The sequence below is a fragment of the Tursiops truncatus genome, chromosome 2 (assembly GCF_011762595.2).
Source record: "Tursiops truncatus isolate mTurTru1 chromosome 2, mTurTru1.mat.Y, whole genome shotgun sequence".
Lineage (NCBI taxonomy): Eukaryota > Metazoa > Chordata > Mammalia > Artiodactyla > Delphinidae > Tursiops > Tursiops truncatus.
In genome coordinates this window covers 145776646-145791209 of record NC_047035.1, presented here as the reverse complement: position 1 = coordinate 145791209, position 14564 = coordinate 145776646, and the positions used below count along the sequence as shown (strand labels likewise).

General features: G+C 37.6%; 1 protein-coding gene across 14 annotated transcripts in view; it reads left to right on the top strand.

Annotated features, from left to right (window-relative positions):
• Positions 1 to 14564, top strand: part of TJP1 (tight junction protein 1) — a 343543-nt gene that overhangs the window by 239178 nt on the left and 89801 nt on the right. For all 14 annotated transcript variants that reach the window (XM_073799877.1, XM_073799875.1, XM_073799874.1 and 11 more), the window contains one exon: positions 13472 to 13528. In XM_073799877.1, the coding sequence (XP_073655978.1) occupies positions 13472 to 13528 (57 nt within the window). The remainder of the gene's footprint in view (positions 1 to 13471; positions 13529 to 14564) is intronic.

Below are 14564 nucleotides of genomic sequence, written 5' to 3'. Positions count from 1 at the left end.
TAGACTGTAGGATTCTCCCATCTGGCTCTGGCCCTGGCCCTGGCCTCCCCACCCACGGTGCAGTTTTATTGGTGAAGAACAGAATTGTTTGTCCTATGCAATTTCTTGGTCTGGATTTTCCCTGTCATAGTTACAGTGTTTCTTGCTCTCTGTACTTCCTGAAAATTGGTGATTAGAGCCAGTGCAGTTCTGTCTAATAGAAATATCATATGAGCCACATACATGATTTAAATTTTGTTAACCACATCAAAAAGTTTAACAGGTGAAAATAATTTTAATATTTTATTTGTGCATATATCCAATATATTATCATTTTAACTCTGACAGCCCTTCCGGGTTTCTCAGTCTTCTCCTGTCTTTTATGACTTGGACACTTTCAGTGAACGCCGGTCAGTTATTTTTTAGAATGTTTCCATTTGGGTTTGTCTGATGTTGTCTCATGATTGGATTGAGGTTATGCATCAGATTAGGAAAGGGTATGTGATATTTATGTTTTATTACTGGTGTGATAACCTTGAACATTTGGTGAGGTACTTACTGTTTTTCCCTTTGTAATTGATAAATATCTTGGGCAAGATACTTTGAGATTGTTTCTCTTCAAACTTTTGCCCACTGGTTATGCTCTTTGATCTTGCCTGCAGCAGTTATTACGATGTTTTTTCCCTAAAATAGTGATCTTGTATTTCTCTCATTTCTTCCACATTCCTTTGTAAGGAAGAGCTGCCTCTTCTTCCTCATGTATCTAGTTATCTGTATGTGTATGTTTTAAACCATGGGTTTATATGGACGCCATGATTCCTATCCAGCACTCTTCATTCTAGCCTTCACTCTTTCTTGTAACTTCTTTCTCTGACAGTGAGAAATCAGCTCATTGTCTACAGTATATTCAGTTATTTGTTTAATCCTCATGTACCTGTCCAGTAGTTAGCAGATTGTTAACCCATCCTATCCTTCTGAGAAACAGATTGACTTAACTCGAGTACAGTGTTTGTGTACAGTTCTTTGTGTCTTTAACATTACAGTATCCAGTCAGAATAGTGTTTTCCACAGTTACTTAGCTGAGTGTTTTTCTACCCATCCTCTTCGCTTGTGGTATTCATTTGTAATAGATAGGTTTATCTGCTACTGTGTGTATTCCATTTTGGTTCCCACCACCTCATCCTGGTTAATTTTAATTATTTATTTGTTATTTTGGGGTATGTGATACGTTACTGTAGTTCAGTGTTGCAAAGAAATATCATTCCTTCCTCAGTCCTACCACCCTCTCCCTTCCACCCCTTTCCTACTTAATCTGTAAGCAATTTCTTTAGTTTCTGGTTTATCATTTCTATATTTCTTTTGCACAAATGAGCAGATACATGTATATAATCTTATATTCCCTTCTTTCCTTCATGAAGGATGGAATACTATTGATATGTGTGCACTTTGCTTTATTCTTTTAAAGGTCTGTCTTTGAAATTGCTCCATGTCGGTTCATAGAGATCTTCCATTTTTCATGACTGCATAGTACTCCGCTCTGTGATGTGCTGTAATTTATTCATCCGTTCTCCCAAGTTTGGTCATACAGGTTGTTCCCAGTATTGTAGTTACAACATTGCTACCATGAATACCTGGTACATATGTATAGTCGCATTTTTGGAGGTTTATCTTCAGGACAGATTTCCTAAGAGTGGGATCTCTGGGTCAGAAGGTTAGGTACACATTCAGTTTTGTTAGGTATTGCCAGATTTACTTTTTTTTTGCGGTACACAGGCCTCTCACTGTTGTGGCCTCTCCCGTTGTGGAGCACAGGCTCCGGACGTGCAGGCTCAGCAGCCATGGCTCATGGGCCCAGCCACTCCGCGGCATGTGGGATCTTCCTGGACTGGGGCACGAACCTGTGTCCCCTGCATCGGCAGGCGTACTCTCAACCACTGCACCACCAGGGAAGCCCCAGTATTGCCAGATATACCTCCAGAAAGGCAGGATGAATTTTGCATTTCCCCTGGAAATATTTGTGAGTGAATATAGCCTCACAGTCTTGCCCTCAGACTGCTTTGGCAGGTGAGAAATGGCATCTTGGTGTTATATTAATTTGCATTTCTCTAATTATGACTGAGTTTGAACATTTTTTCAAATCTTAATATCCTTTTTGTGATGTATTTTTTTCCCCATTTTTCTGCTGAATTTTTCCTGCAGTTTTTGATTTCTTTATGTTTTAGAGATACTGGCTCTCATGGTGTATCTTGCACTTTTCTTAAGACTTTGTTTATGGTGTTTTGTATTTGTGTTTCTTTTTTTGGTCAAGCAGACATTTAAAATTTTTTACATACTTTGTTTTCTTTCCATTAGATTTTGAGTTATGCTTAGAAAGTCTTTCCCTACACCAGCATTAAAGAGGAATTCACCCAGGTTTTCTCTAGTACTCGTATGGTTTTGTTTTTTACCTTTAGATTCCTAAATTCATTCGAGTTTATTCTTGTATGTGGTGAGATATAGATCTAATATATGTTTTTTCCAAATGACAGCCCAGATGTTCTAGCCGCATTTATTAAAAAGTGCATCTTGGGCTTCCCTGGTGGCGCAGTGGTTGAGAGTCCACCTGCCGATGCAGGGGACATGGGTTCGTGCCCTGGTCCAGGAAGATCCCACATGCCGCAGAGCGGCTAGGCCCATAAGCCATGGCCGCTGAGCCAGCATGTCCGGAGCCTGTGCTCCGCAACGAGAGAGGCCACGACAGTGAGAGGCCCACATAACGCAAAAAAAAAAAAAAAAAAAAAAAAGTGCATCTTTACCTTAGTAATTTGAGATGTTACCTTTCTCATACACTGATTTTTCCAGTGATTTGAAGGTCTGTTTATGAATTTTCCCATTTTATTCCACTGGTCTATTTGCTCGTGCCCCAGTATCACATTTTTAATTGTAGATGCCTTATAGTATGTCTTAATTAAGAGGCCATACTTGATAGGGCTAGTTCCCCCCTAGTAGTTTTTCTTTTGCAGTGTTTTTTTCAGTTTTACCTGTTATTAAACTTAAAGGGAAACATATTCTTATGTCTGGCTTTTTTTGTTCAACACTGATCAGTGTTCATCCATATTGATTTGTGTAGTTAGAGTTTATTCATTTCATGGCTCTGTAATTTTCCATTGAGTGAATGTTGCATTGTTTTCACTTTTATGATTGGTGGACATCTAGATTGTTTTTGGTTTTTGGCTGTTAAGAATAGTGCTTTTGGGCTTCCCTGGTGGCGCAGTGGTTGAGAGTCCGTCTGCCGATGCAGGGAACACGGGTTCATGCTCCAGTCCGGGAAGATCCCACATGCCGCGGAGCGGCTGGGCCCATGAGCCATGGCTGCTGAGCCTGTGCGTCCAGAGCCTGTGCTCCGCAACAGGAGAGGCCACAACAGTGAGAGGCCCGCGTACCGCAAAAAAAAAAAAAAAAAAGAATAGTGCTTTTGTGAACATTCTTGTAAATATATGTTACATTTCTGTTGATTGATCATACAGTATGCTTATTTTACCCAGCTTTCCAAAGCAGTGATACCAATTTACACTCCTACTAGTGGTGAGGTTTTTTTTCTTTTTATAAATTTATTTATTTATTTATTTATTTATGGCCCTGTCGGATCTTCGTTGCTACGTGTGGGCTTTCTCTAGTTGCAGCGAGCGGGGGCTACTCTTTGTTTCGGTGCATGGGCTTCTCATTGAGGTGGCTTCTCATTGAGGTGGCTTCTCTTTGTTGCGGAGCACGGGCTATGGGTGTGCAGGCTTCAGTAGTTGTGGCACTTGGGCTCAGTAGTTGTGGCGCACGGGCTTAGTTGCTCCGTGGCATCTTCCCGAACCAGGGCTCCAACCCGTGTCCCCTACATTGGCAGGTGGATTCTTAACCACTGCGCCACCAGGGAAGTCCACTAGTGGTGCATTTTGATTAGAGTGTTCATTATTATTTTCTTTTAGCTTATTGTATGGTTGTGTAGTAGCCTTTACTTGTGTTTTTAATTTGTATTGCCCTGTTGAATAAGGAAGTTGTGCACTTTCCCACGTGTTTACTGTCCTCTTGCTTGAAGCGCTTCCTCAAGCCCTCAGCCCATCTTTTCTGTTAGGTGCTTTGTCTTTATTGATTTTCTGGCTGTGAATACTAGATTCGTTAGATAGATATTAGCAGGTTAACTTTAAAAGCCCAGATTTACATGAAAATAAGTGATACTGCTTCTTTGTTTGTATGGAAGAAGTTCTAAGTCTTAATAACCAAACAGCTTGCATTCAGACTGGTATATTTACTTCTTACCGAACCTTGAAGTATCGCAACTTCCACCGTAATAGTGAAGTTTTCAGCCTCAAGGTGCCTGGTCTGGGAACCAGGGAGCTGCCTGGTGGAGTGTGCCCAAGTGGGGCTTAGCAGTTGAAACACAGCTTGTTACTTTACCTTAGACATTTTGTGATTTGTTTAAAATAGTTTTAGGGTTGAGGTGAAGTAAGGAGGCTGGTTTTAAAGAAATGTGGCCTGTCGAGTGTACAAATTTTCTGTTTTCCATTGAGTGCTTTGTTAGAGAAGTATCATGGTTTTTCATATATTTTATTATTTAGAAATTGAAAAGACTTCCTAAAACTTTTTAGTTTTTTTTCTTTTTTTTTGAAAATCAGTGATTTAGTAAGGAGGAGGAATAACCAAAGAAACTCCAAAACCAGACGTGTTAACTACCCATTCAGGTTCCTTTAATAGGTTAATTATATTCTTCATTTTAGCAGCTAAAGAAAGAATGTTCTTGATTTTGATAAGAATTTGATGAATTTGCTCATATATGATAGTTCAGAATATGACTTAGATGTTCTACTGCCCAAGGCAAATGTGGTCAAGATGGCATTCTTTTGTACCTAGCAATTTTCAGCTCCTTATTAATCTTGTCATTACCATTCCTTTTTTGGTTTGCTCTGTGAATATTTATTTATTTTTATTTTAACTGTAGTGATTTACAAGGTCGTGTTCCAAGTGTACAGCTTCAGATTCTTTTCCATTATAGGTTATTATAAGCTATTGACTATATAGTTCCCTGTACTATACAATAAATCCTTGTTGTTTATCTATTTTATATATAGTGGTATATATCTGTTAATCCCTGGATATATACCTAGGAATGGGATTGCAGGATCATATGGTAGCTCTATTTTTAGTTTTTTAAAGAACCTCCATACTGCTTTCCATAGTGGCTGCACCAATTTTCATTCCCACCAACAACGTACAGGAGTTCCTTTTCTCCACTCCCTCTCCAGCATTTATTATTTGTAGAATTTCTGATGATAGCCATTGGACAGGTTCGTGAGGTGATACCTCATTGTAGTTTCGATTTGCATTTCTCTAATAATTAGTGATGTTGAGCATCCTTTCGTGTGCCTCTTGGCTATCTGTATGTCCTCCTTGGAGAGAGATCTATTTAGGTCTTCTGCCCATTTTTTGATTGGGTTGTTTTTTTGATACTGAGGTTTATGAGCTGTCTGTGTATTTTAGAAATTAAGCCCTTATCGGTTACATCATTTGCAAATACTTTCTCTTAGTCTGTAAGTTGTCTTTTTGTTTTGTGTTTGGAAAAACTTTTAAATTTTGAGTTAATGTTAGAGAAAAGTTGCAAAAATATTAGAGTTCTCTTATATCTTTCATTCCACTCCCCTTACGTTTTACATAACTGCAACTGTAGAACAGTTATCAAGGATAAGAAATGAACAATGATCCAATAATAAGTAAATTACCCACCACATTTGAATTTTGCTAGTTCTTCCTTTTTCTCTTCCAGGATTCCACTTTGCATTTAGTTGTTACTTCTTTTTGGTGTCTGACTCTGTAACAGATCCTCAGTTTTCCCATTGTCTTTTATAACTTTTGGAAGAGGATTGGTTATTTTTTAGAATGCCCTTCAACTTGGTTTGTCTGATGTTTTTTCATCATTGGAATGAGGTCGTGCATTTTTGGCAAGAATACTACAAAAACCATGTTGTTCATCATCTCAAGGGGTTCATGATATTGATCTGTCTTATTATTGGTAATGTTTACCTTGGTTAAGATGGTATTTCTCCACTGTAAAGTTACTGTGTTTCTGTAATTTATAAATATTTTGGAGGAGATAATTTGGGGCTGTGCTTAATTTAACTGTTAGTCCTCAAACATTCACCCACTAGTTTTATCATCTGTGGGTGGATCTTTATCTGGAACAGTTTCTGGAGTTTGGCTGATGGTAATTCTGTTTTCCCATTTCCTTTCACATTTAATTGAAATTCCACTCTAATGAAGAGCTGTCCCTTTCCCATTTATTTGTTTGATTACATCAGTATGGACTCAAGGGTTATTATTCTGTGGGTTAAAGTCTAATATTATTTTGTTGCTCACATTATTCCAGCTTTGGCCTTTACAAGCTCTTTCAAGCTGGTGTTCTCTTGACAAACCCCCATAATTTTTTGAGCAGTACCTTCATTTCTAGTGCCACATGATATTCCAGGTTCATGCTGCATTTTCCTGACCCAGCCCTGCAACCAACCCCTTCTCTGAGAAATTCTGGTTTGTTTTATTAAAGACTCGTATTTAGAAATTAAGATCTCCAAGCTAGCTGTGCTCATTGCAGTCTTTCTTTCTTCTAGGCTCTCAGCAGACAGAGCTAGGAATCCTGTAGGCATATGCATATCTACAAGACTCTTATTTCTGTATCTGTCTGCATGTGTATTGAAAACCATGGGTTTATACTGACCTCAGATTCCGATCTCACATCATAGAGTTCAGTTTAGCCTCCCTCCTTTTCTTATTTATAGTTTTTTTCTCCAGCAATAGAAACCCAGCTCTCATTATCTATTATTTCTTCACTTCTAGTATACGCATAAAACAGTTTACATTTTTTACCCATTTCTCCCCTCACCCCTGGAGAAAGACTTTTGTATATATGGAGGATAATATATCATGGAACAATACTGCTACACAAAAAGATACACTCAGAAATATCACTTCCTCATCTATGCTACCCCATTTCCTTTCCCCTTTCTACCTGGAAAAAATTTGAAAGGTCTTTTATCCACTTTCAGCCATTAGAAAATGTCAACCTAAAAAGTTTTATTTTTGATAACTGGAAAGCACTAAGTTTTCGAGGGTATCTGTAACTGTCCCTGATGAGAATTTCTCAAGGTTTAATGGTAACTTATTTAAGCTGATATTCTTTTGTAACAGGGAAGAGCTAAATCGGACTCCACGTAGGATCTGTTTCTTGGACTTCAACCTTTGCTTTTTGTTGCCTTTGTTATTATAATCACACATAATGGCCTGCCTCAGGGAACTCTGCCCACCTGTCAGTTGGCTGCAAGAAAAAAGAAACTAACACATCCCCTCAATGGGGCTGGTCATTCCAGGAGATGTTTTGCAAGACTGATGGCCCTTTTACTTTACTTCCTCACTGCTTCTCCTTCTCTGATTCTATAAAAGAAACTGGCATCCAGACCCCCATAAGATGGTTTTTCAGAGACACTAGTCTGCCATCTTCTCGGTCTGCCGGCTTTCCGAATATTCCTTTGCCTCAATACCTCGTCTCCGATTCATTGGCCTGTCATGTGGCGAGCGGAGCGAGCTTGGACTTGGTAACACTTTCACTTTGATCTTAGGACATTGGCAAATATAGCAATTTATCTGTGAAGTTACTTAAGCAAATCTCTAGCTTTGATCAACCAAAAAAATTCTAGGCCCACCTGTGTCCTTCTTCCAGCTCTTAATATTTTCTAATCCTATCCATCTCATCATCTGTCTCCTGAATTGTCAGCCAAGTAGTGAACACACAGTAAAGTATTTGAAAATTTAACTGGTGATGAGAATAGTGGGATGTCAGATGCTCGATTTACTTACTTTCTGTTGAGGCTGTCATCCCACAATTGCTGCAGTGTTACTTTGATCATTATTTTTAGTTCTTATGCTTAGTGAGTTCTTATCCTGTTTGTGAGATTTGTTGAATTCCCTGAGTGTCTCCAAGACCACTCTTCATTTGACTTCAGATTTATCTTTTTTATTCTGTCTTGGACAGGACATCTCCATTTTGAGAGTTTACTTGACAGCCCTTCAGATCAATCCAAATGTATATTTTCCCCGCCTTTTAGCACATACACTAGTCTCTTTCTTTGTACTTTATTTGCATAGCAGTGATCACATTTGAAATTAAATGCTTAACTGAAAGGTCAAAGAGGGGCAGGGGTCATTTGTTTTATTCACTAAAACTTAGGTTGTACTTCTTAAGTTCCTGGCTCAACCTTATCTCAGTAGGTAATCTTGCTTTCTATTTTGGATGGAAAGCAAAAAAACAAAAAACAAAACACTTTGGAGGGCAGGAGAATTCAGAAACAATTCAGCATAACAACTTTGCGTAGAGAAGAAAAACTCAGAGCCACCAGTGTTACCTCTGTGTTTGCTACTTGATATTCCTAGTGGAGGACCACAAGGCATCAGGAAGGAGCTCAGTGTGCTTTATTTAAGAGATAGTACTGAATAAACTATTTAAAGTATATATTTGATATGTAAGGGTCCAACAATTTAAAAAACATGAAAATTTTATTCTTTTATGGTATCTTCCATTTTTATATTTTGTTTTGGTGTATTCTCTGGACAATAAATGACATTTTTATATTAGTTCCTCACTGGCTGTGCCTTTTCAGGTTCCTTAGGTTCTTCCTTTTTTCCCCTCAGAATATTTGTGGTGCACAGGGTCATCTTAGTCCTTTGGTAATTGGATCTTTTCTCTTGGATTCAATACTACTTTGTTGATTACTCCTAGATCCTTATCTGTGCCAGATCTCCTATATCCACCTGCCTACTGCCTATATCTCTGCTTCAGTATTTCCACAGGCACCTTAAATTAAAGGTGACTAAAACTGAATTTGTAATCTCTTTTTCTGCTGGCTTTTTCACGCAGATGGTCAATTCAGAACCTGTAACAGCCATCTTTAGCTCCTCCCCCTCTTTATTTCCACTTTCTAACTGGTCTCCCTGCCTCAACTCCCTCTTCCACATCACAGCCATCAGAATGAGTCCTGACTATGGAATATGAGCCTAAAGTTCCTTAGTGTCTTCCCATTGAGTTTACAGTCCTTAGCGTTAGATTTGTTACAAGGCCTGTTGGGATGTACTTCTGCAGCTTCTCTTTTTATTTTACCCTTTCCCTATTCCACAAATGGTACTGTTCAGCCACATCAAAGCCAGCTTTATGTGCAGCATCAACAGCCTTGCTGATACCCTGTTTCTTCTCTGGAAACATCTTTCCCCATTTTCTTTCCTGGTCATCCTTCAAGCTTGAACTCAGATGTTTCTTTCTCGGGGACTCAGTCTCCCATCTTCTCAGCAAGCAGCGTCTTCTCCATCCCCCGTGGCACCTTGTATACACATTTATCTAGTGTTATAAGCCTCTCCTTGAGTCCTTAAGGAGGAAGAAGGACCTATTTTTGACCTCTACAGCACTTAGCATAAATGTCTGGATTGAATAAATGAATGGATTGTTTTTAAAATTACAGCCATAAGGATGGTAAATTTTAACTGGCTATATACTCAGTGAATATTGAGGAGTTAAGATTTTCCTTCATTTGGAGAACACTGGCTTTATTCCGTCTTGGATTTGGTCTTCTCCCAGTTACAGGTTCATCCCTTCTTGTCCGTCCTTGTGTTCTCCTGTCTTTTCCCCACTTGATGTGTAATCAGCCCTAAAGGACAGTGAAACTGCCTAGAATTAGGATCTTAAGTTTTGGCAGGAAGCCCTTCAGAGTTGGTGATCTGAGTAGTGTCTTTGCCAGCTGGAGCTTAGAACAAAGAAACCAAACAAACTCTTGGCACTCTCTGAAATGCAGCTTTTTGCTTTTTCAGAAATTGTGATTCTGGTCAGTTGACACTGACTTAGAAGTGTATGTAGAACTCAGAGTCCAGTGGCCACGATTACAGTTCCTCTGGATGCCTACAGTGCTTCACTAATTATTGAATTTGCAGCCTGTTTGGAATTGAAATTACAGTCTAATAGAATTTTGGAGATGGACAGGACTTTTTACTTGAGATAATGTCATACCATTCCCTAAATGAGGAACACTAAGTTTACTTACCTAGTTAATGGCAAATTTGGGCTGTGATCTTGATATTTCTGGCTTAGTTCATTTTCTGTTTAACAGCATCTTTCATAGTTATAGGGAATGATAGTGCTGTAATCATTCTTAGAGGAGTGACACTTTTTTACTTGCGGTCTCCCCACAAGCCTAAATGTTTTGGGAATGAGACTATTCATTTACCAGAAAATCCTTCTGCCAGTTACGCATTCTGCTTTTTTTTACCAGTAAGAAAAATGACAAGTAAGCAATTTTACAATAAGGATGATGTTTCAAAAATTATTTGAGTAAGTAGTAGATGAACATAATAGAACATTACAAAAGGGCTCACAGTGAAAATGTAAGATTCCCTACCTCCCTGCCCCAATTTCTCTTTCTCCACCCCAGAGGCCACTTGTTTTTTTAGGTATTCTATCAAAGGAAATCCCCTTTCTCCTTTTTCTAAAGTATCAAAATTTTAGCATTAAAATCTAAAGTATCAAATTTCGAAAGTATCACATTTAGTAGTACTAAAAGTTTTTTATATCCATTTTAGCCTTCAGTTTCTGAGTGATTTAATAAGAATCTCCTCTCACCACCTCCCAACATTTTATGTTCACTTTCAAACATAGCAAAGTTGAAAGAATTACAGTGGGTACTTGAATCCCGTCAAGTAAGATTCTACTATTATATTTTACTGTATTTGTATTCTCAGTTCCTTCAGAACTCCTCATAAAGTCTGCCTAGTTATATAAACAGCCATGGATAGAATTTTGCTGCTTTTGCCACTGAAGGAAACCAAAGGCCTGAGAGTGGAGAGAGATGGAATGGTCCATGGTTTAAACTAGTAACACTTTTTTCTCTGTGTGTGTGTTTTAAGTGATTAGGATCATCAAGGCATAACAACTTATTTATATTATGGATTCAATTGCTTTAGAGCACAGGTTAAGAGCCTAACTGACCACCCTTTTTGATGTTTCGTTCTCTCGGCTTCTTTCTTGCACATTGGTCTCCCTTCTGATAAATCAAGCTAATAAGGCTGTGTTTGGCTTTAACAGAGAAGGGAGCTATTGTATTACCCATTTGGGGGAAGCCATTGAGTTGGTTGAGTTGTGTACTTTTCTGAAGAAACATTAATTTTGATTGGAATGCTGAGAACAATTGTTTTAGTATTTTTATTTTTCCCCTTATATAAACAAAATAATCTAAATTTCTCTTATTGTACTCCTAGAAGCTTGTACATTAAGACCTTATTCTATAAATCCCTTACTAACAGGATACTTTTTTATAATTAACAATAAAACGTAAAAGAATCTTAAATATTACTTGATTATTCCTAAAAGCAAAGTTAAAAATAGATATTTGAAGTTTCAAGTGGGATTTGATGAATGTGGCTTAAAATATTTTGGCAGTTTATTCTGACTGGGAATGGAGAAAGGAAAGCAAAAAAAAAAAAACCTAATGAAAAAATATTACCCAGAATCCCTTCACTTTGAGGATGATTTGTGTTAACATTTTGTATATCCTTTTAGCCTTTCTTTTCATATTCACGTTTAAACAAAGGATAACAATATACAAGCCATTTCATAATCTGCTTTTCCTCCCTTCGCATTAAATGAATTTTCTCATTTTGATTCATATTCTTTTACTAAATGGTAAATTGTGTGGCCATTAAAACCATATGGAGGATGATAAATTTTCGTTCCAAAGAATATGTTATGGAGGTCCTCTCTGGTTATCAGATCACTTTCAGTTTGCACTGATAGGAAAGGAATTAAAAGGGTAGTGAAGCAGTGCTGCTGGTTTAAGAAGTAGATCAAGGCAAGACAAGCTTAAAGCCATGCAAGCAGTTCTCATTTTTAATAAGTCAGCTAAGATTGGACAAACTGGCAATTGCAGATATTTTTATCCTGTATATTTTAGTAGGACTCTTGATGTTTAGCAGAATTACTCATATCATCACTGTGTCACATTGATGGAGGTATATTTTAAAATACATAAATGCTGGTCAATTTTTTTAAAAAACAAAACAGCTTTGTTTCCAGCAGAGGTCTCATTAAAAGGAGGTTTTGCTGCACTTGACTGAAAGATTGAAACAAAACGCTGGTTGACAGTTCTTATCTATGGGAGTGAACAGAGGGATCCTTTCTCTCCCTCTCTTATTCATCTGGCAGGAAAGTTAATCTAGTTGCTTTGTATTTAGGGAAGCAGGCTTTCTTTATAGGGATTCCTTTTCTAAAGTGGCATTAATGTTCGAATAAAGTTGCTGTGGGAAAGGAGAAATGGGTCCAGGGCCCCTTGGTGGACATGTTCTCATGATGGTAGTGACAGCAGTGCAGTAGAAAACAAACCTTATTTGTGGAATAGACATTGATAAGGCTGGGTGACAAGTGATGTCCTGGAAGCATCGTGCTCAGCATTCTCACTTCTACCTTACCTTGTGATACCTCTGAAAAAGACTTTAAACAAATTGTAGATATATATGTTCAGGAACCCCAATTACAGAAAATGGTAACATTAAAAGAGATTGAATTACTTTAAGCCTCCAAGAGCAATTAACCCAATTTATAAGAAATTTACTTTGAATTCTTTAGTGTCTATCTGTTAGATAGTGATTTATTTCTCTCTTCAGTAAAAAGTTCTTGACAGGAGAAGAACCTGAACTACACTGACATTTGAGCACCTCTATTGGAGCTTGCATCACGTTTATTTTAAGGCAGTTCTTTGGGGCAGGGAGTTTGGAATTGTTTATTTGTTTTTCCTTTTTGTTTCTTTTGTGTGTGGCATGGGCATGTGTGCATGATATGTATGTTAGAAAAGCCTTTTTTTTTTCTTCAGGGTTATAAACAAAGCTTGAAGATAATTCTGTAGTAAAATTGAAACTAGGTAGAGCAGTAATGTTTTAACTGATACTGAAGCAGCCATTGACCAAACCTATCAAATGGTCTTATCTGTTTTCCTGTGATACGTGTATTTATAATTACTGAGTTCAGAGGTATTTGACGTTTCCTTCCTTTGCACAACATTAAGGAATACTTTTAAATGTTTTATGTGTTGTTCGTTAGATATTTTAAAATACTATTCCAACTTCTGTTCATTTCTATCTGATGTTAAGTATAAAGTTGCAGAATTAGCTTGAACACTGATTTCAGCTGGCATGAAATGAATATAGAGTGGCATCTGTCCAAATTAAGTTAAAAACAAAGGAAGTTCCTGTGTGTAATTTCCTGTCTCTTACAACAAAAACAAAAGCAAGCAAAAAACCTTCAATAATTATTAAGCTCTTTTTAGAGTATCTAATATTGAAAGTATGAATTTTGTTTTTTTACTGTGCTAAATTGTTTGCTGGCTGTTCTCATTCACTTTATTAGACATTTTCTTAAAAGATAATTATTGTTTTTCTTTTTCTTTATCAGAACACAGCAATGGAGGAAACAGCTATATGGGAACAACACACGGTGACACTTCACAGGGTGAGTTCTGTTGAAGTAAATAATCTGTGTGTAGGTCAGGATACTGGCAGCTTTTGAAAACAATAGAGGAAAGCCAGATGTCAGGAAGCCAGAAGAAAGGGGAAGAACTTTTCTATATTCCTTTGTTTAAAATTAGAGTTGCAATAAATTCTTTATTAAGGTCAAAAGTGAACATGATTACTTTTTCATATATCCTTTTGGTTGTTATTTGTATATTGCTGTTTTTAATCATGACTTAAGAAATTAAGTGGTTTATTTTTAAAAATTTGATCAGATAAAAGTCACCGTATTTTCGTGTAAATTGTAAACTGTTTCAGCTTTTCTGAGTAATATGTATGTATTGTAGGCTTGGGGTTTAAAATTGAACAGGGTCATGCGAGTAATAAAATCTTAAAAGATACTCCTTGATTTGAAACATGCAGAGCCAAGCTCTTGCTTAAGCAATTGCAGATGGGCAGAGAGCAAATCGCAGTGAGCTGGGTAAGAGTAAGAGCTTTTTTGGACTTCCCTGGCGATCCAGTGGTTAAGACTCCGCGCTTCCAATGCAGGGGGGAGTGGGTTTGATCCCTGGTTGGGAAACTAAGATCCCGCATGCCACATGGCACTAGAAATAGATGGAAAATTCTGGAATAAGAATTAAATAAATAATAGCTTTAAAAAAAAAAAAAGAGCTTTGTCTGAAATGAGACTGCCCTGAATTTGAATCCTACTGCTGCCTGCTTCCTTTTAGAAATGAGCAAGTGACCAAACGGCCTTTAAAGCATTGGTTTTCAGTGTTAAAAATGGGGCTTATGCCACCTCATGCTTGACATAAAGTAGTGCCTCCCATAAATCTCTCCTATCCTCCCTTTGAAGAGAGCTGAATCTACTGATTACCCTTCTCCTTAGAGAATGTACAGAAAGAGATTAGAGAATATTTAAATATTTTACACTTACTATTTCTACCAGCTATATCCATTACTAGGAAAATGGAAAGGGGGAAAATCATGTTCCTGAACCACCCTGCACCTGACTGTCTCGTGAATCTTTGAATCTA